At 40.6% G+C, this 27,736-nt stretch overlaps 1 protein-coding gene across 1 annotated transcript; it reads left to right on the top strand.

The window, feature by feature from the left end:
* The first annotated feature begins 266 nt into the window (after positions 1–266).
* Positions 267–27,660, top strand: slc35d2 (solute carrier family 35 member D2). Its single transcript, XM_008103212.3, has 12 exons — positions 267–695; positions 9,271–9,304; positions 10,021–10,107; positions 12,676–12,743; positions 13,831–13,902; positions 15,397–15,465; positions 17,952–18,054; positions 19,543–19,635; positions 20,718–20,785; positions 22,700–22,778; positions 23,251–23,333; positions 23,422–27,660. The coding sequence occupies exons 1-12, from the start codon at positions 547–549 to the stop codon at positions 23,522–23,524; spliced, it is 1,008 nt and encodes a 335-aa protein (XP_008101419.1). The 5' UTR covers positions 267–546; the 3' UTR covers positions 23,525–27,660.
* Positions 27,661–27,736: the final 76 nt, after the last annotated feature.

The raw sequence follows: 27,736 nt of genomic DNA, 5'->3' as shown, positions 1-27,736 counted from the left end.
GGCGTGGGCGACGAGCAGGGGGCGTGGCCGACGAGCAGGGGGCGTGGCCTCAAGCCGAGCGCTGTCCGTTTCCTCCGCTGAGCTGCTTTGACTGAGCAGATAGAACGAGTAGGCGTGGCAGTCGAGTAAGGGGCGTGGCCCCAAGCCGAGCTTGGGCCGTTTCCTTCGCTGACCGAATGGGAGGTTCCTTTGGCTGGGCAGGATTCGAGTGGGCGTGGCGATCGAGGAGGGGGCGTGGCGATCGAGCAGAGGGCGCGGCCTCAAGCCTGGCTCTAGCTGCTTTCTCCACTGAGTTCCTTTGGCCCAACCGATGGAGAGTGTGGGCGTGGCCGTCGAGCAGGGGGCGTGGCCCAACCCGAGCTTTGGCTGTTTCCTCCGCTGAGCGAATGCAGGCTCCTTTGGCCTGGCAGGTTGCGAGTGGGCGTGGCGATCAAAGAGTGGGCGTGGTCGGCGAATAGGGGGCGTGGCCCTGATCCGAGCTCGGGGCTCTTGCTTTCTTTCCCGTTCCCTCCGCTGGGCGAATGGTCCGGGCGCCTGCGCCAAGCGATGAGAGCCAAGGCGGCGGGCGCGGAGCTGGCTGCAGCTTCTCTTTCTTCGGCTGCTTCCCCGCTGCCCAAGCTGCTCTCCGCCCTCTTCTACGGGATCTGCTCCTTCACCATGGTCCTGGTCAACAAGGCGGTGCTGACCGCTTACAGGTGAGGAGCAAGCAGCTCGGATGGAGCAAAGCCTCGCCTGAAGCCTCCCAGGGGCTGGATTGCATGTCCCAACATCCGTTTCACGTCTTCTTGCCCGCGATCAGGGCCAGGACCTACTTCTTGGAGACTTTGGCTGCATCTACATCCATGGGCCAACTTGGGCCCTTCCTCCGGGGGTTTTGGACTTCAACTCCCACCTTTCCTTACAGCCTCAGGCCCCTTCCTTTTGCCCCTCAGCCGCTTAAGCGGCTGAGGGGCAAAAGGAAAGGGCCTGAGGCTGTAAGGAATGGTGGGAGTTGAAGTCCAAAACCCCTGGAGGGAGAGCCCAAGTTGGCCCATGCCTGGAACAAGGCCCCATTTCCCCCTCCAACTCTCACTTGGTCAAAGTGTTAAGCAATAACCTCTGGGATCTTTCAAAAGTTTGTGCAGGTGCCACGCTTAGAATAAACCCCGGTTCCAAAGGTCTCTCTCCTGGCACCTGAAGAGCCTGAAAGGGAGAGCAGGGTGCGATCTGTGATTCATCAAAAGCCAGCAAACAGGTTTTATTGCTGGAAGGAAAGGTACCAACACCTTTCCTTCCAACTTTCGGGTGTATTTATTTGAGAAACCAGCACTTTCTTCAATAAACTCTTCCTTTATTACAAGTTCACATCCAGTTCTAAAACAAACAGACTTTAATTGTGTATAGATCCAGAAAAGTACAGCTTACTATTACTAACAAGGGGGAATCGGAAATAACTGCACCCAGTCTCAGGGCACATATCCCGTTGGAAATAAATGGCCATCATAACCTTGGTTGTTGTGTGTTTTCCAGGCTGCATGGCCATGTTCCAGAAGTATTCTCTCCTGACATTTCGCCCACATCTATGGCAGGCATCCATAGATGTGGGCGAAACGTCAGGAGAGAATACTTCTGGAACATGGCCATGCAGCCTGGAAAACACATAACAATCTTGTGATTCCGGCTATGAAAGCCTTCGACAATTATAACCTTATTGAAAAGATAATAAATGATGTCACATCCGTTTGGCATGAAGATGTGGAGACCACCGTTTGAAAACCACTAGTCAAAATAAGCGTACCCTTGTTAGAAGCCAACTCTTTGAACCAGTGATATTTATAAGCATTCATGTAATGGCACACAGGTATCTCAGCTGTTAAACTGAGGGCGATTCCAGACAGCAGTAAAGTCCACTTCAACCTGGGTTTAAAACATTCAGGTTGGGGCGGACTATAATCCACACACTGCCCCAAAAGCCCACACTTTCCGCAGGTGCTATATATGTCCTCCTGGGAAAACATGAAGACAGCCGCCACCCCCTGCCAAAACCCCTTAAGTTATTTTTACTGTTTTCACAATTTTAAGGGGTTTTGGGAGGGGGGGTGGGGCAATCTTACACCTTCTGGGCTCCAAGAGTCCAGAAAGTGTGGGATGGGTGTTTGGACAGACTGCAGGGAAGTCCCAGGACTCTCCGTGAGCCTGTCCACTCAGGGCCATAGCCCATTGGACCTGGGCCTTTCAGAAAGACGTGTGTTTAATGGGCTAGCAAATTAATTGGCTGTAAACCAAGATTTTCCTTGTTTGTGGCAAATGAATTCATTTTTCTGTAGTACGTCATCTGGATGACCCATTTTAAAGTGCGGGATCTCCCGCTTTAAAAGGGCTGCCTGGATACACTCTGAAGATCCATGTCTTTGAACTGCCAAGGATAAAGGACCTCATCACACTGGAGCTTGGATCAACTTTAAATAAACTTTAGGGAGGGGTCTTTAAACAGCTCAGCCAGACAGGTCCTGGGTCTCACCAAACTACAAACCTCAGAATTCTGCAGGAAGCAGAAACCGGGTTTAAAGTGAATCCATGCTCTGGTGTGATGAGGCAGATTGACATGGCACTACAAAAATATATTTATTAGCAGAGAATGGTTGTTATTTTGAAGTTGAACTTGCAGTTGCCCAAAAGATATATACTTTCTTGAAACCTCTTAGTTTAAAATATGCAGTCATGGATAAAAAAAAAGAGTCTTCTTTGAAAATTAACATATCTTGTTTACTCACAAACAAAATCGTATGAAAGCTGACTGGCACAACCTGGGGATCACAACCTGACACAGTGAAGACATCTGCCCTTGTGCTTTGCCACTCTGCTGCTGAATACGCATGCCCAGTGTGGAATACATCTCACCACGTTAAAACAGTGGATGTGGTTCTTAATGAGACATGCTGCATTATCACAGGATATCTACGTCCCACACCACTGAAGAAATTATACTGCTTAGCCAACATTGCACCACCTGACATCCGCCAGGAAATAGCAGCCAACAATGAAAGGACCAAGGTATTGACATCTCCAGCCCAGTCCCTGTTCGGATATCAGCCAGCACGCCAATGCCTTAAATCGAGAAATAGCTTTCTAAGATCTACAGAGATACTCGCAGAAACACCTCAGCAAGTGAGAGTCCCAAAGTGGCAGGCTAAAACCCAGAACCTTAATCAGTGGCTGATGCCAGATGAGAGACTCCCTCCTGGGCACACAGAAGACTGGGCAACTTGGAGGGCACTGAACAGACTGCGCTCTGGCACCACAAGATGCAGAGCAGAAATGGGGCTACAAAGTGGAGTCCGCAACATGCAACTGTGGAGAAGAGCAAACCACAGACCACCTACTGCAATGCATTCTGAGCCCTGCTACATGCACAATGGAGGACCTTCTAATAGCAACACCAGAGGCACTCCAAGTGGCCAGCTACTGGGCAAAAGACATTTAGTATTAATGCCAAGTTTTTTTTTCTTAAAAAAAATCTCTATGTTTGCAAATCTATTGCAACTTGTACTCTCGGTTCACTTCTGACACAAGAAATAAATACTCACAAACATTTTGTACTAATTCACCATACAGGCACATTTCTTATTAAAGTTCAGTTATAGATCGAATGTAGTTCTCTCTGTGCCGAGTACACAGGGTATCATTCTTAATTAATTGTCCATAGCCTTTGGGTATACTTGTACTCACTGAAGTGCATAAGTCAGTGGTTCTTAACCTTCCTTAGTACCGTTCCTCATGTTGTGGTGACCTCCAACCATGAAATTATTTTTGTTGCTGCTTCATAACTGTAATTTTGCTACTGTTATGAATCATAAAGTAAATATCTGATATGCAAGATGTATTTTCATTCACTGGACCAAATTTGACACAAATACCCGATACACCTAAATTTTAATACTGGGGGGGTTGATTTTGTCATTTGGGAGTTGTAGTGCTGGGATTTATAGTTCACCTACAATCAAAGAGAATTCTAAACTCCACCAAACTTGGCACACAGAACTCCCATACCCAACAAAAAATACTGGAAGGGTTTGGTGGGCATTGACCTTGAGCTTTGGAGATGTAGTTCACCTACATCCAGAGAGCACTGTGGACTCAAACAATGATGGATCTGGACCAAACTTGGCATGAATACTCAATATGCCCAAATGTAAACACTGATTGAGTTTGGGGAAAATAGACCTTGACATTTGGGAGTGGTAGCTGCTGGGATTTATAGTTCACCTACAATCAAAGAGTATTCTGAACCCCACCAATGATAGACTAGGCTGGATAGCCCACGAGGTCTCTTCCAACTCTATGATTCTATGATTCCAGGGGCTCCCAAGACCATTAGAAATATCTTTTTTTCTTATGGTCTTTGGCAACCCCTCTGACGCCCACTTCACAAACCCCCTCAAGGGTCCTGATGCCCAGATTGAGAAACACTACCATAAATCATACTTCTAAGTCCAAACAGCAACATGCATCCACCTCCACTGAGGTGTAAAGCAGACTTAATACATCCAATGAGGTGTTCAGCGGACTGACTAAAAAATGGAGTCCTGAGCCTGAACATGCTCAGTACAATCACATGTCTATAACCACAATGTCCATTAGCTGCAGCAAGATACAGTGCATCCACACTGTAGATGTAATGCAGTCGGACACCACTATGCTATGGAAGATGTAGTTTGGCAAGGCGTTTAGCCCTCTCTGCCAAAGAGAACCGGTGCTTCATCAAACTGCAACTCTCATTACTCCATAGTATTGAAACGTGGCAGTTAAAGTTGTGTCAAACTGCATTAATGCTACAGTGTAAATGCGTCCACAGGGTGAAAGTTTATAGGGACATAGAAAGATGTCTAATGCTAACTTAAAGCCTTCTATTATTATCTAACTAGTATTGTTAATCTTGTTTGGCTCTCTTGGGTTTCAGGCAAGATCTGTTGCCAACCTGTATGGATAACTCTGATACTCCCTGTTAGTTCCCCATCCAAGGAACTGCTTATCCTCCCAAATCAGACAGGAATGGATGTGTTCAAGGTAGTGCAGTAACATAAAAGGCCACAGGTTGCCTATCACTGCTCCCAAAAAGGTCCAAAAATTGAGAAATCTAATATAGAGAAGATATTCTTGTTTCATGGTTTCTTGCTTAACAACTTTTGGAACAGTTGAGCACCATGCAATGTAAACTCATAAGAAATTCTGCATTCTACCTATAGTCTATAAACTGTAGTACACGGGTCTTAAATGTGAGCTTGTTAAATTCTTACAACAGAACTTGATCAAGTGAATCCTGGGTATGGGCTCTCTGTTCTTTGTGATGCTGTGCCAGAATGCCAATGGAAGTGTTTCCATGAGTCGGTGTCTATTACCAGAAAAGCCCCATTGGATCCGCCCCATAAAACCTCAAATTGTGTGCAGTACAAGTATTGGATACACTTGTCTCCTCCAGTTTCATTGAGACGTAAAGGGTCTGCTTCCCGGCTTTAGACAACAAAATTACAGTTAACCACCCGATGAAAAGTTCATTCAATAATGAATCCAATCAGTGAGCTATTTTAAGGCCTTGACCTAAATGGCAAACAGGACCAGTGATTGCTGGCTCCCAGTGGGGATTGGTAGTTTCCATGGGTGCATCTACGCTGTAGAATTAATGCAATTGGACACCACTTTAACTGCCTTGGCACAATGTTATTGAATCATGTGATGTATCGTTTGTTGAGTCACCAGGACTTTTTGACAGAGAAGGCTAAAGACCATGCAAAACCCCAATTCCCATGATTCTATGATATTGAGCCATGGAGATTCAAGTGTGTCAAAATGCATTAATTCTACAGTATAGATACATGCCATGTCAATGGAGAAGAGAAACCACTTTAGGTTTTAATTTAAACTTTAAAGGAGCTATCCAAAGTGCTGAACTAATTCTAGGAAACAGTTCAGCATATTGGATACTCTACATTGAAATTTTAGACCAGTGGTTCCCAACCTTTGGGCCTCCGAATGTTTCGGACTTCAGCTCCCACACTTCCTAACACCTGGTAAGCTGGCAGGGATTTCTGGGAGTTGAAGTCCAAAACACCTGGAAGCCCAAAAGTTGGGAACCATTGCTTTAGATTAAATACATAGCCCCATTGAACTGAGAGCCACTGGGTAGATCTGATGCTAAGATTCCATTTGGGCAGGAAGCAATCCCCACATGCCCTATATATCAAACTCTATAGTAGGCATGAGCAAACTTTGGCCCTCCAAGTGTTTTGGACTCCCACAATTCCTAACAGTCCTAGCCCGTTCCATTGTTGGTGTTCTGAGCTGGTTTGGACCCCTTTGTAGCATGTCTTTCTTGACCCTTGGCTCTTCTGTTTAAAAGCTGAGCACTTCTCTAACCAAATCAGAGTTGACATGTCCTCAGCTAACCTTTTAGCCTGTGCAGCAGTCGATAAAAACACAAGGAATTCTCAGATCCCTGAAGTACTGACACCAGGATGTTTATGTTATTTAAAGTATTTCTTCATCGTCTCTCAACTTTCCAGAGACTTCCAAGTTCAATTTCTGGAACAGAATGGAAATCAGTGATAACAGAGAATTCTGAGAAATGGAGATCAAACTTCCTACTGTATATATATGTATAAGTTGACTCATGTATACAATGAGTATAGGTTTTGGATTTTGATATAACTCATGGATTAGTTGGAGGTCATTCCTTAGAGAGGAGAAGGCACAGGGGACCAGCCATCTCTACCTGCCACCACCATTCAAAAATGCCAGAATTGGCATCATAATGGAGAGAACAGAGGGGTTTGATGTTTTTTGAAAGGTTTGCCAAGGATGGATTGAGTTCTCACCTCACCATTTTATTTAAAGCAGAATGGTTCATTTCTGGGTAAGAGTTATGATGCAGTATTTATTAGGCTTGGGCCTGGATCTTTTTGACCAAAAGTGATTTGTAATATTCGGTGGTCTGTTTCATGTAATCCCCCCAAAATAGAATGGGGAGCAGGGAACCAAAATGCTGAGCAAAACGGATCAAAAGAGCCAAATGTATCGGCTACTGGAGAAGATGGAGTTAAGTCTACAATATACCTGAAGCAGGGGTCTGCTGTGGAGCTCCTGGAGAAGATGGGATTACCTGTAGCGTCTTTTCTCCCTCCCCAGCAGTGAAGAATTGGAAAAATTCCCTAGGCTCCTCCTCCAGAGAGGGCTCTTTTGGGAACATGCTTTCCCAGCAGCACTTGCATGGAGCAGGCATTGAAAAGTCTCCAAGTTCCTCTCGGTGCATGATGGGAGTTGAAGTCCCCCCACCTCTGTTTCTCAGCCAATAAAAGGCCTGATTGTGTACATGCTCTGATTGGCTGAGAATGGACACAACTGATGACTACAATTCCCAGAACCCTCTCTTGTGGTTTGTCTTATTTTTAAAAAATGTTATGGTAAAAACTTAAAACAATTCTAAAAAATCAGTAGATTGGTGAATTATTCTGAAACTTGGCAGGCCTGCAGTTGCAAATGGGGTACAAAGCTGAGATAAGTTTCATGCAGATAGGCCGTAAAATGACAGAGGATTGAGCCTTTAAAGTTTCCCATTGTAGACAATAGGCCGAATCTTTCCCAAATGAAAACAGCAACACTCCTCCCAATCTGAGTAACTTCCTGGTAAACAGAATGAGGGGTTAGCCAAAAATGGGCCCTGAAATGTCATGTCCTTTGGCTGAATTGCACAAGCCTAGTATTTATAGTAACCTGTGAATAGGTCAACCCAGTTTTGGGGGCTTTATTTTAATTACCAAAGGGCAACCAGACCAGGTGTTTGCAAAATGTATGTGTTTTACTACCATTGTATGCCCAGCCATTTGATAACACAGACTAACAAAACATAGATTGGTACCATGGCTTTTAGGCTTGTTCCTGGGGTTATCTGGAGCACTGATTAAGAAAATTGCATTGGATAGACCACATCAGCTCTAGTTTCTTAGATATGATTATCATGGTTTTCTATGACTGTACAGATGGCAACTGATACATAGCATATGTTCCATTTTTCAAAATCTGATAGGGGAAATCAGGTACCATTTTTTGGAATTAGCAGGTCAAATATATCCAGAATCGGGGCTAACATTTGAAGTCCCAAAATGTGTGTTGGCCTTGATCATAGTCATTTGATCACAGTGACCAATTTCAGCATGCTAAAGGAATCAGAAACAGTGTTAGGTAAAGTAGAGTTACAATCAGATATTAAGAACAAAAATAAAACATATTGAATTTTAAAATTAATGTTAGCATTTAGCTGGAAACTCATTACAGGTAAACAGAAAGCTTGCTTCCTTCAACATGTCCTGACACTGTGGAATTCCTAACCTCAAAGCTGGAAAGTTTGCCATGTATGTCCCAATAGCGTTTCATGACACTGCTGGGCTTGACAAACCATTAATTGATTTTCTCAATGGAGACGTGAACCAGTTTTTCAGGATTCTTGTCAATGGTACTGTTCTCTGGGAGGATCACAGCTCTGTAATAGGAAGCATTCCCAATATATTTAGAAAAGTGGTTTTCTGCGATAGCTTTGGTTTGGGGCAGGTCTTTTTATGTACATTGTTTCCTTTACACTCTTACTAAAAGAAGAAGTTAGTCATATTAATAGGAGGACAGCTTTGTTAGTTTTCAAAAAGTATATTTGAGCTTTAATTGGATATGAAACTTGCAACTAATAATTAAAAATGTAGTCTGAAAAATAATATTTCTTTGCTCATTGTCCCATTGTGAAAATACCATATTGATAAAATAATCTAAAAGCACCAGATCCCATATGATTTTGAAAGCTAAGCAGGGCCATCTCTGGTTAATATTTGTACAGAACTGTTTTTAATTTTTTAATGTTGTTTATACTTTTAATGTGGACTTCACATAATTTATCTTTTCATTGTTATAAGTCATTTTGAGTTCTGATCCGTGGAGAAACATAGGTTGTTGTTGTTGTTGTTGTTGTTATTGCTATTGCTATTTTTATTAGATGGGTGACCACCAACAAATACCAGGTGCTGAAGGCTATATTGCAGAGGAAGGAACTAGCAAAACCACCTCTGAATAGTCCTTGCCTAAGAAAACCCTATGAAATCCATGGGAACCGTAAATTGTCAAATGGCTTGAAGGCATGTAGACATACTTATTTTGACAAGTGTGAACAAATACCATACATATTGTTTTCCTTGAAGCAATTTGAGTGTTATTTTAAATATTTGCAATGACACAGCTTTTCTTTCCTTGTAGATTCCCATCACCAGTGTTTCTTGCAATTGGACAGGTATGCTTCAAAAGGGCTTCATGGCAGATGACAAAATAAGATCTCCAGTTTTCAGAAATTATTATTATTATTATTATTATTATTATTATTATTATTATTATTATTATTATCCCACTTTTTCTCTCCATATGGAGACTCCTGCTTGAAGCTCCCCATCCCATAGGCAACATTGTGAAGTGAATAATAAGATAGATTGACCCCTGGGCTGATCCAACATGGCTTTTCTTATGTTTTAAAGTGTGCCCTGTTCAAAAATCTAGTTACCCGGCTTTCTCATTGTGGAAGAATAGCACAAATTTAGGAATTGGCTCCATTGGTGAAATCTGCAAACGGGACTCGTCTTTGGAGTCTTTAAAAGGAGATGTCACTTCTGTTATGCAGTGACTTAGCTCTTTATGCATCACATTTGAAATACAGTCAGGCTTCTACTTTTCCATGATCAAGGGGTGAAAGGACTCCACCAAAACAGAAAAAACATGAATGTAAAAATATATATATTATTTTACCAAAGAGAACACCTCTCTAAGAATCCCTAGGTCCTCTAGGGTGACTCTGTGGTTGACTCTGGCCATAGAGTCATGCTGGAGGACCTACAGAGGGTATATTAATAAAGTCCACAAATTAAAAAAAATGCAGATATCGAACCCACAAATGCTGAAGACTAACTATTCTGTTGCTGCATTTATCATTTTTTTTATTCTTTTCTTCTTCCCTAGATGGTAACTACTATTCTGATTTTGTATGTTTCAAAATTAAACAAAATCATTCACTTCCCTGATTTTGACAAGAGTATTCCTAAGAAGGTAAGAACAACTCGATAACTCTTGATTTTACAAATGCTTTCTAGAATATCATAGAATTGGCAAGTATATTAATCCAATGCGTTCTTAAATGTTATAGAATTGACAAATAATAAGACTTCAGGGTATTTTTTGTTGCAAGTTTACATAGAAGCTGTAGGATGTAGAGCATATGAGCCTGTGTGGGTTTTGAGGAAGGCTTTGTCTTAATCCCACCAGTTTTATAGGCCCATTTGATGAGGACACAAGAGAGGGAATACTCCACGTCCTCTCCTTGGGTTCTCTTCTGCAGAAGGCTACGTTGTTCTTCATTGCTCTCATTCTGTTAGTTATCTTTGTTAACAGTGTTAAACTTTGGCTACCATCTGCTACTTCAACAGTAGATCTGTGCTACTTGGTTTATTTGTATTTATTTATCTGTATTTTTTAAAAAAACAACAGTGGGCCCTAGCATTGTTATGTGGCATTGGCTGAAAAAAAACCTAAGGTTCTGGGATTGGACACAGGAATGTCAAAACAAATGGGCAATTTGTAGCTCAATTGATGTATAAAGAATTCTTGACCATAGATTGGCATGACACCTGACCACAGTCATTAAAGCATTCTGCTGCTCTAAAAGAAAGCACGGCAGGCAAGCCACACTTTTCCTCTGATACCTTCTCCATCATTTGCATGAGTCTCTCCCCGGTCTGATCACTGCTAGGGAATAACTGGGATCCAATCCCTGGGATCTCACCTTCCTTTATTTCTCTTCATCCCTTAATACAAAGCAATCATGCACCATCATTGACTTAGCTACCTTATTTTGGGCTTAACTCAGATGTGTATGTCACATGTTGCATTCTTCATATTATTGTATTGTTAATAGAATCATGGAATTATAGTAGTGAAACGGGTTAAACTTCTGAGTTGCTGAACTTGCTGACTGAAAGATCAGCAATTTGAATCTGGGAAGCGGGATGAGCTCCCACTGTTAGCCCCAGCTTCTGCCAACCTAGCAGTTCAAAACCATGCAAATGTGAGTAGACTGCTTCGGCAAGAAGGTAACGAAGCTCCATGCAGTCATCTCGGCCACATGATCTTGGAGGTGTCTATGGACAATGCCGGCTCTTCGGCTTAGAAATGAAGATGAGCACCAACCCCCAGTCAGACACGACTAGACTTAATGTCAGGGGAACATCTTTATCTTTAGAATCATAGAGATGGAAGGAGCCCTATAGATCGTTGTCTAAATGTAGGAATATTTTGTATATTAAGCAGAGTGTAGCAGGGCTAGCACAATATGAGCTTGTGGTAGGAAGAGGAGATACTCTTGTAAGAAAGAAAACCTTATTTTATTGTTTCAGGAAATCCATCTTAGGAATACCGTGTTTCCCTGAAAATAAGACAGTGTCTTATATTAATTTTTGCTCCCAAAGATGCTCTAGGTCTTATTTTCAGGGGATATCTTATTTTTCCATGAAGAAGAATTTACATTTATTGCTGAACAAAAAAATGAACATTTATTATATACAGTACAGTAGTTGTCATCATAAACCAGCATAACCAGACAAACTGTGAATCCTATCAATAATTTCTTGTTACTACCAATATTTCCATGTACAACACTCTATGGTACGTACATTTACGTACATGCATGCTCTGGTGTTCTGTTTGGCGGGCATGCTTTCAAACAAAAACTTTGCTAGGTCTTACTTTCGGGGGAGGCCTTATATTTAGCAATTCAGCAAAACCTCTACTAGGTCTTATTTTCTGGGGATGTCTTATTTTAGGAGAAACAGGGTAGGAAAGGACATAGGTTAGAAGAGCCCCTTAAAGCTAGTTGTCATGTTCTGGTGTAAACTGGCATCTTTTTTTGGGATTTGCCCTATGGATGCTGTCTGCCCAGACCAAGTTATCAAACAGACTAACTAACCTCTTGAAAGAATGGTGAAGTGACCTATACAGGTAAGGAGGAAGCAAGAAAGTTGAGTATACAGATCAAATAAAAATACAGAGAGGTGTAAACAAAGGCAGGCATGATCTAAACTGCTCTCTCTCACATACCTTTGCTTCCAACACCACCATCCCCCCCCCCCCCACCACATAATACAGGAATTCCAAGTAGAGCTTCCCTAGCAGGTAGCTGTCCAACCCCCACCCCCATTTTTAAGGTGTCCAGACAAGGAGACCCCACCACCTCTTTAACTAATTGTTCCATTGCTGAATATTCTCTGATATTCAGTTGAAATCCACTCTCCTGTAACCTTTGGATCCCACCTTTCTGGAGTAGTGGAGAACAAACTTTCGTCCTCTTCTATGTGACAGCCCTTTAAAGAGTGTAATCATGTTAATAATCAATTCTTGTAAGACCAATATATTTTTTATTAAAATGAGGCAGGACTTGGGATTGTACTTGACTCTGAAAATACAAACAAAGGTCAGCAGTGGTAATTATTAATAAGGTATTCTGTGTGTTTTTATTTTTTCAATCTATGCTGCACTCTGCCTGGTTGTCAAAAATTAACTTGAATGGATTCTTTCTGCATTCTTTCCCATCTTGGTTTGATTTATACCTTCCTTTTATTTCAGCTGTTTCCTCTCCCCCTGATTTATGTTGGAAACCACATAAGTGGATTATCAAGCACAAGCAAGTTAAGGTACAAGATAGATTGTTGATATACCGTTTGATATTTATAAGCATGTAAAAGTTTGAGATTAAAATTTGACATGTTCTGAAGCATATGTCCTGGGAATTGTAGTTCTGAAAGTTACTTTTTCAAGCTTTGAGTAGACATAAATTTGAATGGGAGCAACCTTTTTCTGTGTGTGATGCTAGATTGGAAATCACAGCAGATTGAATCCAAATGTAAGCATATTAGCTGGGCTGGCAGCAATTGAGTTCTCGTATCTTTCCCCTGCCCAAGATGGCACCTGCAGCTCTGCTCCCTAAAGATGCTGCACATGAATGCGGTGAGCTGTGGCACAAAGAAGTTGAGGAGGAAGACCCACAAAAACCAAGCAGATACATTTTCTTTAGTCCGCAGGAGTCCAAGCCTGGATCCAACTTCTCAAGTCACTCCTGACATGAAAAAAACTTACTATGTAATATTAGTTCATGGGATACATGTGAATTTGAATCAGCATATCACCAATCATATGCCTTCTTTTGGAAATTTCAGCATGTAAAATGGATCGACATGTTCAGAGCCTTATTTAGAGAGGAATAACACGTGTACTAGAAAAAATACAGCAGTAATCTTTGTACTTTTGCTCGATGTGTCTTGTTTTGCTTTTCTTCCTACTCTTTTAAAGCCAACTTGGGTTTAAGCCACAGCACAGTCATTGCCTTAGGCTGCAAAGCAAAGCACAATTCATCCTTACGGATTTAGTTCCTGTAGAAACAGTGAGAATGACTTTTGAATAAACATAGACATGGTTATGTTGTTCATCCCTCTTGGTTAACTAAGGTCAACCAAACTACCCCAGTGGTTCTTCTGAAGTGTGTTAGGATTGTTTATTATCTAAGTTTCATTTTTTTTAAATCTCACACCCAACTATTTTGCTGATTAATCACCCTTTAGTGTCAGACTGACATTTGGCTATGAGAAAACTGAGAATTTGGTCCAGTACATTCTTAGGGCTAGTCTATGCTGAGGATGAAATCACTAATGAAGATAGAATAACTTGCAATTGACATGACCAGGCACCTCAACTTCTGTATTCTTCTCTCTCTTTCAAAAACAGTTTGCCAATGTTTACAGTCCTTCGGAAGTTTACCATTCCTCTTACATTAGTCCTAGAAGTTGTTATACTTGGGTGAGTATTTGCCTCCCATTTTTGAAATACCATCAGAGGCTATCCAATGAAATAATGTTATTGGATTATCTGGTAGAATGCATAAAAAAGATAGGTCTTGTTGGCTAGTACAGTGATTCTCAGCCTTGGGTCCCCAGATTACAGGTCTCAGAACATTTGTCATACTGTTTGGAAATTCTGGAAGCTGAAATCCAGCAATACCTGGAGATCCAAAATTGAGGGCAAAGAAATAAACTGGCTTCAAAAAAGACACTGGACTTGTTTATACTGATGAAAAAACATATTCATCTCATATCTGGGCAGTTTGGCATTCTTGATGATCCACTTGCAATACAGTTCTTTGGGCTTTAATCCAGTTCAAAAAACATTGCCTTTTACCACATAGTTTTCTTGAAAATACAGATTTTTGGCTTGTGACTGGCCCTCTGAAGCAACATGACCTCAACATGGGGTTGGGAGTAAGAGTTAGTGATACATGGAACAGGTTGTGGGAAGTGACTTGGGCCAGGCAGTAACAGGATCATTCCTTCTAGGAAGTCGTTCTTTCCTGGTGCAAATTTTAAAATTTATGCTTGCCAGCATGTTTGACTTTTTGTTTAAGAAGGGGTGTGTATGTGGACACTTGCATATCAATATCATAGTCTTAGCAAACGTCCTGTTTAACAAGAAATACATAAATTCATATGCATGCTGGGGAGAAAAAAGGCAGAGGGGGCATGGCTTTATGGCAGAATCTAAAATGAAGGCCTGGAGATGTGGACTGCCCCCTTATACTGAAATGAATTTGCATAGGGAAAATGTGTGGCCCGATTATGGTTATCTCACCACAATGTGTGTGTTGTGTGTAGTGTTCACAAGTCACTAAGGACCAGGAAAATGGAGTGTGAAACAGAATTTATTTGATCAGTATTGACAAGTTCACTAGCAGAATCTTGCTGCCAAAACAACTCTTCTCCAAAGTTTCAAATTAAGAACTTTCTCTGTCTCAATTGGAAGAGGTGGGTTAAACCTGGGACATTTTCATAGGATGCTTCTCTTGAGTTACACCCTCTTCTAAAGGAAGCCCCTGAATCACTTTATTATCACTTTATTCAGAAGTTGATAAAATAAAATAAAGAGACCTACAGTTTTATCTTATTCCAATATGCTATCTTTCAAACCAAGGGCCAGTATTTTGTAGTGGTTTGAACATTGGAATATGCTCTAAAGACCAGGACGTGAATCCCCACTCAGCCATGGAAACCCATTGAGTGATCTTGGAGAGGTCACACTTTTTATTACCCAAGGCAAGGCAAACCTGAGGAAAAGCCTTGCCAAAAAACCATAATAAGGTTGTCTTAGGGTAATCGTAAATTAGAAATTAGTTGAAGGTTCACAACAATGTTTCTACAAACCTCCCAATGCTATACATAACCCTAGGACAAATAATCTGTTGGTTCTTATAATTAGTCAATATAAACTCTGCAAGTTTAAATATTCTCTTTGTCTTTTCAGAAAACATTATCCACTGAGTATTATAATGAGTGTGTTTGCAATCATCCTGGGTGCTTTCATAGCAGCAGGGTAAGCTTTTAAACACTTTTCATTTTAATTGCAATGTTGCATTGTATAAATGGTTATAAGTATTTGTATAGGATGGGGCCGTTGTAAAACAATGTTAGTCAATGGCTTTCTAGATTATAGTGAGAATCATGTGGTTCTCCAGATCAGTGATTCCCAAACTCCAATTCTCCAGCTTCTTTCAGACATCAAGTCCCAGAAGTCTCAACTGCCTTAGCTAGTAATCAAGGATTCTGGGAGGTGTAATCAAAAAAAAAAAAACCCAAAACAAACCCAACCTTGTAAGACCAAAGTTTGGGAAACACTGCTCTAGATGTTGCTGAACTGCAGTTCTCTCCAGCCTAAACCAGCTAGTGGAGAGGAGTACTGGAAATTGTAATTCAACAACATTTAGAGGACTCTGTGATTCCCACCCTACATAACCAGAGATGATGGTGTTGATGATGGTCCAGCATTTGCTGCAAAATGTTTCAGAAAAGTCTTCTACTAAGGACATTTTTGTTGTTCAATAAATTGGTTTTCTTAAGCCACTAAAAGGGTCGGGGATAGTTAAGCAGGTACAGTAATAGCCTGAGGATTACGGAGAAAATCAAAGTTAGAGAAACCTGAAATAATGTTTGTCAACATCCCTTATAGTATTCCCTTCAGTGGCCTAGCTGTCCACAAGCCCACTTAATATTAACAAAGGTTTTTCAACTGTAGTGCTATACACATTGTATTCATTGCCATTTGCTGCCTGATCCTCTGTCCTGAGATTTAAGCTCTGTCTATGTAGCCAAATTAAAGTGGACTCACTACTTAGTTACTGATGCACAGGCTGGATTCAGCACACACCCACTGCATCCAGCCATTACTTCATGACGATGGAATGTGGGATTTACTCCAGAGTTTCCTGAAAGCTTCAGAGTGATCATGCAGTTTTTGAGGTGTTGATAGCTGGATCGGGCTGGATTTCACCCAATTCACTGTTCACATCACTAATGGACACACCACTACATCACTGCCAGCAAACAGTTGTCTTCCAAAAGCTTGTAGGAGATGTCACATTTTTGGTAATGCCATGTCAGGTGCTGAGCCATGACACTAGAAATTAGAGATATGCACAGTATTTGTCTCATGTGTTTCATTCGTGTTTCTGTTTCATATCGTCCATTCGGATGGCACAAAACAGAAACACCCCCGAGGAAACAAAAACTGGCTTGAAATGAAAGGGCCGGGTGCTTAGGCCCAAAGCCTGCACCCGTAGACCCAAAGCTCCCAGGCCTACGAGTGCAGGCTATGGGCCTACGCACCCAGGCTTCACAGGGGTTGCAGCCAATTGCCGAGTAAGGACTGCTTCTTACTCAGCAACCGGCTGTAGGCCCTGAGAGGCCTGGCTAGGCATGGCCGAAAGCCTGCACCCGTAGACCTGGGCACCCGGACCTATGGGTGCAGGCTTTGGGCCTGTTTGCACAGGCCTGGACCGGGGGGGGGGGGGGTTTGGGGGTGGCTGGGTCATCCTGCGCCTCCCCCCCTCTCCCTTTGCCTGACCCCTTACCAGGCATTTGAGTGGCGCTGGCTTGTGCTGTGGCCTTGGCTGGCACCTCTCCCCCCCACAATAAACAAAAACAAATGTCTGACCTCCCCAACAAAACAAATCAGGGCCTCAATGAAAGCCGGGACACGAAACAGAACAAGGTAAGTCTTGAAAGCACATCTCTACTAGAAGCGTGATGTCACCAGCAATCCTTTGGGAGAGAGCTACTTGCTGCTGGTGATGCAGTGGTAGCTATCTTGATGCACACTCAACCCATCCAGCCACATGAATGGCCAAAAATTTTCCAGGAATGCCTGCAGGCAAGCCTGTAGCCAAGATTTTGATTCGGGGGGGGGGGGGGGCTGAGTCTGAGTGAGAGCGGATCTACCCTAGCAAACCTTTTGTATCATTATCCCAATACCCCCATGCATATGGAATATATTGAGCATGGTGATCAGATCATGATATGAATGAACGTAACAGTTTAAATAATAAATGTAAGGCCTTCTTGCGGACAATTTCAGGGAGGGGGGGGGCTGAAGCCCCTCAAGCCCCTCCCTGGCTACATGCCTACCTGCAGAGATACATAGGAGCAAGCACCAAAGCTTTTTACCCTGGATTGTGTAGACATAGCTTTAGTCTGCTCAATTTTTGGTGGTGCGGAATCTTAAAGCATTATTGGAGAAGTTGTGAGCAATGTAATCAGCACAGATTCTGAGCAAAATGTCAGCTGAAGCCATAAAAGTGAATGGTATTTCTCTTACCTAGTGCATTTATTCTCAAATTTGTTATTTTACTGCAGTTATAGGAAAGTGACTTTACTACTTCAAACTCTTCAGCTTACTGTTTATGTTTGTAAGTTTATAATATGAAAATGGATAATATAGATGGTAGACTACCTCACTGTGGAAGAAATGCTATGCCTGCTCTGGGCTTTTGAATTCTTTTCTCCCTAAGTTGTTCTCTCTTCCAGATCAGACCTAGCTTTTAACTTGGAAGGATATATTGCTGTTTTAATGAATGATGTCTTCACTGCTGCAAATGGTGTTTACACAAAACAAAAAATTGACCCTAAGGTAAGTCTTTGTAGTTGCTTTCCTAACAACCATGGAGTTGATATCTTTATGGTTTGGGAAATTGTTCTTAGAAAAGATTAATTAAGGCCAGAATTCAATTTTACAAAGCCAGTTTCCTTTGGGGAGGGTTAAGACCCATCTCTGCAAAGAGCTGGTTTTACTTAATGGCAAAACTGGTCCCACTGTTTGTTGGGGGTTTCTTTGCCATAAAGCTTTTATTCAAAAAGTAGTATATATTTTGACTATAAGAATCCTCCCACAAGTAGTTTGAGCATTTCTTTGGTCTTTTTGTGTTTATAATCTATTTCCCTTTATTCTGCCTTACATTGGAAAAAATGATCAGTGTCTGAGAAAATCTGTCTGCTCCTCTAAGCCACAGGTGTTTGTGAATGAAATTTTTGTTCCTTCCTGAGCATTCACCTCTAAATATTTTGATAAAAAATGAGAATTGCCTATCTGAAAGCTGCCAAGAATCAGAGTTCTCCTCTAGATCAGGGTCTTGCTTTAGCATGAGGCATACAATTGCCAGCGGTTGAGGCTTTATTGCTCATCAAGAAGATCTTGAACGGCCTTACCATCCCCAACTTCTGATGTTCCCTCTGAAAGCTATTTTTCTTACCTGAAATGAATGTTGTCTAATTTTTTTCCAAAGCATAACATAGAATTGTGTTGGAGGACATATAGATGTCTGGAGATGTCTAGGTCTCCAACGTGAGTCTATGGTCAATTATACCCTGATCCTCTAGATCAGAGTATAGGGTCTTGCTTTAGCACAGAAACTCTCAACTTGGGGTTCCCAGATGCTTTTGGCCCACAACTCCCAGAAATCCCAGTTTACCATCTGATAGGATTTTTGGGAGTTGAAGGCCAAAAACATCTGGGGACCCCAGGTTGAGAACCACTGCTTTAGCATGAGGCATACAATTCCCAGCGGTTGGGGCTGTATTGCTTCTCAAGAAGATCTTGAATGGCTTTATCATCCCCAACTTCTGATGTTCTTATCTGAATTGAATGCCGTCTTAATTTTTTTTCCAAAGCATAATATGGAATTGTGTTGGAGGACACATAGATGCCTGGAGATGTCTAGATCTCCAATGTGAGTCTGTGGTCAACTTCTGGTAGAATTTCTGGCAGAAGGTGACCATAGAAGCATGCTGAAGTACTAGAGAGAACACTTTTCTAGGCATCACTAGGGGTCCTTCTAGACAGGCCCTATATCCCAGGATCTGATCCCAGGTTTTCTATTTATCCCAGATTATCTGGCAGTGTGGACTCATATAATCCAGTTTAAAGCAGAAAACCTGGGTTCAGATCCTGGGATATAAGGCCTGTCTGGAAGTGCCCTGAGTCCCCCAGTGTGATTCTATGATTCAGAGCTCTTTACATATAACTGAATCGCATTTAATGAGTTTACGTAATAAGTGGGATGAGACTACTGTATTAGATTATTTTTGTCCAGTTTAATAGTCTGTATTTCCTTTTATGTAGGAGCTGGGAAAATATGGAGTCATTTTTTATAATTCCTGTTTTATGATAATTCCTACAATTCTCATAAGTTTTTTCACTGGAGACTTCCAGCGGGTAAGCAACAATTAATGAAAAATTCAGGGTTATAATATTCATTTGTTGGCTTAGATCTTCATTTTTTTGTTCCCTGGATGTTAAGAGAAAGGTCTTCGTCCACATCTAGGATGAAAGTCTAAGGCCCAGGTCCATACTGAAGGTCAGGTTCATGAGTTTTCTGTTGTATCTGTTGGGAAAGATGGTTTACATCTTCAGAATAAATAGCAGCATTTTCTATTTTCTTATTGTAGCCTTGGCACACAGTCTATTCAAGCCTAGAAACAAAACTGAGGGGTTGTGAAAATGAGAACTGGGAAGGATTTGGGCTCAGTGATAGATCCCCTAATTTCTCTGCAAATGGTCCCCAGGTACTATTTCTAGTGTCTTCAGGAATTGAACAGTATCAGCAACTTGGTGGACCAATGGCCTGATTCAGTATCAAGCAGCTTTCTATGCACTGTATTCATCACAAAATAGATTCATTGAAATCAACAAGACTTTAAAGAGTTATGACTAATGCATCCATTCACTTTATTGGATCTACTTTAATAGGGATAACACTGAATTTAATCCTATAGGTATGTCCATAATATGCCCACCCCAATTCCATTTTCTTTCCCCCAGATACACATAATCTGAAAGCATGTCTGGGAGTGAAAGTGTCATGAGAATAACAGATACCTTTCCTTTTAATGGTCACTCATTGATGGGGGTCTTGAGAAGCAGATCTTGAGATCCATGTTGATTAAAAGTGACATGCAAACAACTCAGAAAGCCATTCGAAGATATACCCTATTGTGATAATTAAATATCTGATACATACACTTGTCCCTCCTCTTTCCCACCCCCCCACCCCTTTAGATTTAATTATTTCTTCTCAATTAAATATTTCTGTTAGGTACGTTCAAGCTGACTCCAACTTTGGGTGATCCTATTACAGGATTTTCTTGGCACTAGGCTTTCCATTAAGAGACTCAGAAGGGAAACTTGCCCAAGGGTTTCATGACTGAAAGGAGATTCAAATTCTACTCCTCTGGAGTCCTAGTCAAACACTACTTCATTCTGGCTCTTACCTAAAACATGCAATCTTTGTTTTTTAGGCCATTGATTTCCAGAAATGGACAAACATTTTATTTGTCTTCCAGTTTCTCCTATCCTGTCTACTGGGGTAAGGGATTATAAATAAATAAGCACAGAATAGTGGTCATGTTTGTGCATCTTGTGTAGCTATTCCCAGACCATATTTAGTTGGCAGAATGAGGTAATAACCAATAACCATGGTAAAAATGCAAGAAAAAAGAGGTCCAGTTGCTTCAAACAATGTATTTATTGTGCAGCTTTTATATAATATCCAAGCACATTTTTAGAATGACTCTTTATCTAGGAGCAAAGATAATTTCCTCAGACTGTTGATGTTTTTTCTCAGAAAGAGTTGTTCTTCCCATACTGGTATTATTATACATTTACTTCCAAGGCACATTTATATTTCAGTGTTTTATTTTTAAAAAAACATTAATATTCCACCATATCCAAGGATCTAAGGGGAGCATACAACAGAATCAATACATACAGCTTAAAACAATCCAAATCTATTCATGTATGCACATTTGGACAAGATCAATCATATTTTATTTACCTGCCTTATTCATTAGCAAATTTTACATTGCACCCTATGTCTAGAGATCTCAGGTTGTTGTTGTTGGTGTTGTTGTTGTTGTTGTTGTTGTTGTTGTTGTTGTTGTTGCATGTCTTCAAGTCATTTCTGACTTACAGGAATGATAAGGTGAGCCTGTCACTGGATTTTCTTGGCACCGTTTGTTCAGTGCTTTTCCCTTCCTCTGAGTCTGAATGTGACTTGCCCAAGATCACCAGTGGGTTTCCATTATTAAAATGAGATTCAAACCCTTCTCTCCAGTGTCATAGCCCAATGTTCAACTACTACACCACAATAGCTCTCCAGGGTGACAACAATGTGACATAAGCAATTATAAAATTATCTTAACTGTAAAACAGTGAACTGAAATCCACACCCAGCTACTCAGAGAAAATGCAGTCATTGGCCCCTGAAAACTTGGATATAGAGCCAGATTTTGACTTGGTGCCGAACTGGTGCCATCATTGATTGGAACCAGTTGGGCTTCCAAGGGTACAGCATTCCACACAAAAGATTAGGAAAGATCAAGAGCATTCTGCTTCCCAAATTCATCATATTTAAACCCTACAAGTCATGCAGAGGAGAGTCTGTAATCTCAGAGTGTCTGTGTTTATTATGACTTGGCCACATTAATATCGGATGACTGTATAGGCATTCCCATAGTGTAGATACATAATATCTGGCCTACATTATTCAGAGGAAAACACTTCATCGGAAGCTTCCAGAAATAGCAATTCTTCTTTTTAAAGTAGAAAATAAGTTGATATTGCTGTTGCTTGTATCAGGAAGACCTAGTGATCACAAGAATGGTCAGGGCATATATGACCCACTCCTAGAGTAATGCTACGGCTTGCACTTGGCAGAAAGTGATGCTTCGAACATTTTATATAAATTCTAATAAATGAAGTTACAATCAGCAAATTAAAATTTTGCAGATTTGATTATTCACAGATTTGATTCTCTTTAGGAATCTCTAAGTTCTTCCAGCAGGAGTTGACCACGGAGTCACCCTGGAGGATCTAGAGATTTCTAGAGAAGTGTTTTCTCAGCTAGTTTTTTAAATTCAATTTTTCTACTTTTGCAGGGTCCTGTGCCCCTAATCTACATGAAAGCAGAAAGCCTACTGTAATCTGAGTTACAGATTTTTTCATTGCTTTGTTTTGTTTTTAGTTTCTGACAGTCCACATGATACTTTGTGAGATGGTAGGATGACAGAGGGCAGCAAAGTCCACAGAATCTAACTTTAATTTGTGCATTTTCATTCAGATCTGTATGTTCAGTTCCTTTTAGACTGCAGTCTTCTTCATGTGGGATAGTGAAGTGTTAACATGGAATAATGCTGCTCCAAGCTACAATTCTTACATATGCTTGTTTCAGAAAGGAAAATGTGCAGAGAATCCAATAGTAAAATACATGTCTTTTTGTTAGGTTTCTTCTGATGTATTCTACAATCCTCTGCAGCCATTATAATTCTGCCCTCACCACCACAGTGGTTGGTGCTATAAAGGTGAGTTAGCAAACTGCTGATAGTGTCAGAAATAGGTATGTAAGCCATATAAGTCACCCTGTAGCTGATTATCTTTCAGCCTTGAAAACAGAAAATTGTCTGGTAATTTGAGGGCTGAGAGTTTAAAATAACTATGAAGTTTCTGCCTATTCTAAAATATATGAAAAGAGGCACAATGTAGGCAAGATATCATCTACTCACAGCTTAAATATGACTTTATAATTCATATCCTGATGTTGCCCATGAAATCATTTCTCCAAGAAGACTGTATGACCTATCAAATGGTAAGAAGTTTTTCCATAATGAAAGAGGGTGGGTGCCCATCATCTTCTACTTTGGAACTTTCAAAATATTTTCTCTCCCAAGAGTTTCATATCAGAATAGTTTCTCAGTTATTTGCAATTCTTGAGAAGGATATCTAAAAGTACAGTGATGCCAAGAGGCCATGTAATCAAGCATTCTTCCTTTACAGAATGTGACCATCGCTTATATTGGAATGCTGGTTGGAGGAGACTACATATTCTCTGTGCTGAATTTCATTGGGCTCAATATCTGGTAAGTGAGATACTGAATGTTGTGTTGAATCCACATGGATTGTAACATAGCTTTCTGATCATGTGTGTTCTCTGTTTTCCTCCTTTAGCATGGCAGGAGGGTTGAGATATTCGTTTCTAACAATACGGGGGCAGGACAGTCTTAAGCACCCCATAGATGAAGAAAAGGCAATGCAAGATGCCAAGAGCTGACTGAAGGAAGCAACATGGAAAAACTGTAAAACTCCCGAAAATTCGAGAAGTTGTGCTGAAGAGGAATGCAAAATGAAAGCTCTACCTCATCTTGCATTGGGGCATCTCAAACCAAGCCATCGTTTTTGTCAGATGATGACAAATGGAAAACTGTGGACTGCAGATAAATCTGGTTATCCCTACACCAAGGCCAATTATGTAAGCTTTTGCACTCATCAGAATGGATGGCAGGGATTTGTAATTTCTTAGTTCATATCTGAGAAGCCTTACAAATGTCTAAAAGTGGTAATCTTTGCTCAGTCTGGGATTTTGTGCAATTACCATGGGTGTTGGCTTTCTGTCATCTTGTCTCCTCTGTGGTTGTGGAATGCAAGCCAAAATTCTAGCTTAATTTTTTTAAAAAAAAATAATAATAATGACCTGCTAGCTCAGAGCAGTGTGTATCAACTACACATTACTGAAGAATTACCAGCTGTTTTGCACAAGTTGTCTTTATTGAATAATTCAGGGCCATATTTGGTTTGTACTTGAATTGTCTACATTGTGTGAGTGGCTTTATAGTTCACCTGATGGATGGATGGCTCTATCTAAGGGCAGATAATTGAATGATGTGTCCTTTTGGTTCCACGCAGTTGAACAGTGCAGCCAGTGAAAGCCAGGACCTTTGTCCTCTGAAAAAACAGATACATTAAACTGCAACTGCAGAACCCATGTCTATGGTTTCACTTGGGAAAAATCAACTTTCTAAGAATTTTCTAGGTATTCTCGGTGGTTCTATGACAGTGGTTCTCAACTTGTGAGTCCCCAGATGTTTTGGCCTTCCATTCCTAGAAATCCTGACAGCTGGTAAACTTGCTGGGATTTCTGGAAGTTGTAGGCCAAAACACCTGAGGACTCACAGGTTGAGAACCACTGTTCTATGATATGCTTCCTCTAGAAGTTATCATAGAGTTGCATTGGTTGTTGAGGGTAGAACTGGGCATTCTGCAGTTTCAGGTAACTCCGGTCCGGCTGGGGATATATCCTTCACAGATACAAGGGTCTTATGGTATTATTCCTCGTCATAAATCTGAACATCATCAAGAAATTTGTTGTTCATTTGGATAGCCTTCTGTGATTCCAGCCAACTTTGTGGCTTCATGGAACTCCAATGTGATTAGCCCACCTGATGCAGTCGATTGTCCTGGGACTGACTGACTGTACAGAATAACACCTCAATACAAATACATGTTCTGCCAGGGTGGCTGAAAGAAGGACTTGGAGACTTCTGACACTTGGTAGTTTGAATTCTTACTTTTTGGAACAAAGTTCTACACATAGGAAAGAACATTTCAACTTCATTGTTTACAGCCTCTCAAAAAGCCACTCTGGGAGGTCAAGGTACCTTCCAAAATGGCATAGGATGTGGGATTTGAGGGGAGGCTATTGTGCAATACAGAGATGATTAACAATAAGAGCAAACTTTACTCCAGACATTAGTGACCTTTTATTTGCATCAGTAATGATGGAGCCCAACAACAATGGAAAAGCCAAAGATTTCTTACCCCTTTTATAATAAAAAGGTAGGTAGGGTTATGATGTGTCTTACATGTGTTTACAAGATGTTTGTACTTGTAATTAAAATGTCAATTCTCTTTGTAGCTTTTACATATTTTTAATCGTAATGCATGCAGTACCCAAGTTACAAACAAGATAGGTTCTGTAGGTTTGTTCTTAAGTTGAATTTGTTTGTAAGTCAGAACAGGTACATTTTTCAAGTGTAACTCCATAGATAGATAGATAGATAGATAGATAGATAGATAGATAGATAGATAGATAGATAGATAGAACAGGGAAAAGTTAACAGCTCTGTGGTGTTTGTTTTGCTGTCTGTGCCCCTGTTCAGAAGATTTCCCCTCACTTTCTGTCCCTGGGTGAATTGGATTTTGAAAAAAATGGCTTATTGTGGAGACAAGGATTGGAGCTAAAGCTTCAGGGGACACACCTTTTCCCCATGATAACTCTTCCAGGAGTGAATTTCCCTTCCGAGGGGTAGATTTCTCTCACTTCTTGTTGTCTCACCCTAGTTCTTAACTATGAGTTGTTTGTAAATCAGATATTTGTAACTTGGGGACTGGCTGTAATCATACTAATTAAAAGGAAATAAAACCTGTATTTGCAAAAGGAAAACTTCAGAAGATCAAAGAAGAAACTTAAATGTAAACTTTTTATATCAATGCATAACATCTTGGCCACAAATATTTCACATATTAAAATTCTTAAAATGGGAGCCGTAGTTCAGTGTACTGCACAGACTTTGAATGGAGATGCGTCAGTCCTCAGCATCCACATTTTTTTTTTTTACAAAAAAATGAAGTAAAAATAGTGGCAGTTGGTGGGTTGCATGCTAGCAGAGTGGTGAATCCACTTGGGTTTTTAAAGAAATTTAAAGAAACTATCCAAAATGATGAATATATTAAACTCTATTAAGGTTCAGCATGTTAAATATCTTCTTTGAAACTAAAATCTGGGGACTAAAGTAGAGCCACTAATCACCACTAAATAGGAACAACAATCCACAAATTGCTCTCTGTCAAAATATTTCATGGGAACGAAGTGAAATAGAGACTATGGTCTGAATCCAGAGAAGGCTGTTTCATCTGTGATTACATAGTTGTAATTTTGTTGAACAGAGGTCTCTAAAGGTTACTAGGGTTTGTGAACAGATAGGTGACCATGTGAGGATATATGTGTGAGAAAATGGATTAACAGTTTTCTGTGAGAGAAGAATGTAGGTAGGTATATGGATAGAGAATGTGTGTGTGAGAACAAATGGATGATGAAGGAAAATTGCTCCAACTTTCAGATCATTTTGGTTGCCTTTCCTGTGCCTTTTCTTTCTCATCAGTAATATGTTGGAAGTTTGCTGAAGGGCACTACACTTTGGACAGATTTATTTTTGATTCCTTTCCTAATTGGCCTCAAAATTGAATTTTCCTCTTTTCATACTGAGTGTAAACTGAATCAATATTTTTAACCAGTTCACCACAATGCTAAGATCCCTCTCCAGGTCAGCCACATTGCTAAAGATGTGAATAAATGGGAACTCTCAGAGAATTACAACAGTATTATCTTGTATTGCATTTCTTTGAATCTCATTTTGTAATTTGTCTTGTTCCTGTTTTGTACTGAGCTACAAGGATTTTTGGGGATGTTTCACAGGGAAATTTGTGTTATGGGTACCATGCACATTTTTCTTGTCCGTTGCCTAAGGTAACATTTCCCCCATTGACTAAATCTTGTTTATGTGCATTTTAAAATGGTATGTATTTCTTTAGATATTCACATTTTGAGATGTATTATTTATCTGAGATTCCAGCAAACTTCACAAATGTGGGGGCTAGAGAGGCACGGTGCCTTTCAGTTTCTTTGGGTTGTAACTTCTGCAGCTCCTTACCATTGGCCATGGTGAGCTGGGTCATCTAGGAGTTGTAGACCAAAATTTGTGGGAAGCTAAACGTTTCCTATTCCTGACTTAGGGGTACAAATGTGTTTCAATATAAATGGGTCATTGTTTAATCAATCTCTCTACATGATCAGCACAAAACAAGCAGAAGCTTCGTTCTCAATGGGTACAGACACTGCACCAATCCATCCATTACTCATGTTTCTTTGTTCATTTCAAAGAACACCAGTTATTAAAGACATATGTACACAGAGAAGTTTTCCATAATTGCAAGAAAATCACAAGGGGAAGATACATCTTAATCTCAGGGAAAAAAGGTTGATAGAAATATCTGATGAACTTTTGCCTATTTAAGCCTTCCTCAAGGGACTATATAAAATCATAAGATGTCCTTGAATGTTATCTATGTTTTTTTATCATCTTCTTGCAAAATATTAAAAACTTTAAGACCTTGCTCACATGTTTTGATTTGTCTAGTAAATGTTGCAAGAGTTCCTGGTTCAGAAATTTCTACAGTTTGAGTATAAGGAGATATATATGGGAAATAGGTAATGCACAAATGTAATGATTTTATGTGATGTGGCATTAATTATTACATGGTATCCTTTTATATAGCCCCCTAAGAAGGTCCTGCAGACCAAAAGGCATTGGCCTCTTCCACCAATAAACAACCGTCTTTTGAACATTTTGAGACCTGTCTCTTGTTTTCTGTGAATGGCATTGACTGCTCACCTAATGTGCTTCTGAAGAAAACTACATGGTTACTA

Source organism: Anolis carolinensis, chromosome 2 (genome assembly GCF_035594765.1).
Source record: "Anolis carolinensis isolate JA03-04 chromosome 2, rAnoCar3.1.pri, whole genome shotgun sequence".
In the NCBI taxonomy this organism is placed as follows: domain Eukaryota; kingdom Metazoa; phylum Chordata; class Lepidosauria; order Squamata; family Dactyloidae; genus Anolis; species Anolis carolinensis.
Note: the sequence above shows the minus strand (reverse complement) of the source record. Positions and strands in the feature narration are given on the sequence as shown.

What these genes read in the sequence shown, in the direction of transcription:
- slc35d2 (XM_008103212.3), top strand. Translation starts at nt 547, where the DNA reads ATGAGAGCCAAGGCGGCGGGCGCGGAGCTGGCTGCAGCTTCTCTTTCT. An exon ending in TGTTTCTTGCAATTGGACAG is followed by an intron (nt 9,305 to 10,020) that starts GTATGCTTCAAA and finishes CTTCTTCCCTAG; the next exon opens with ATGGTAACTACTATTCTGAT. An exon ending in CAGTGGTTGGTGCTATAAAG is followed by an intron (nt 22,779 to 23,250) that starts GTGAGTTAGCAA and finishes CTTCCTTTACAG; the next exon opens with AATGTGACCATCGCTTATAT.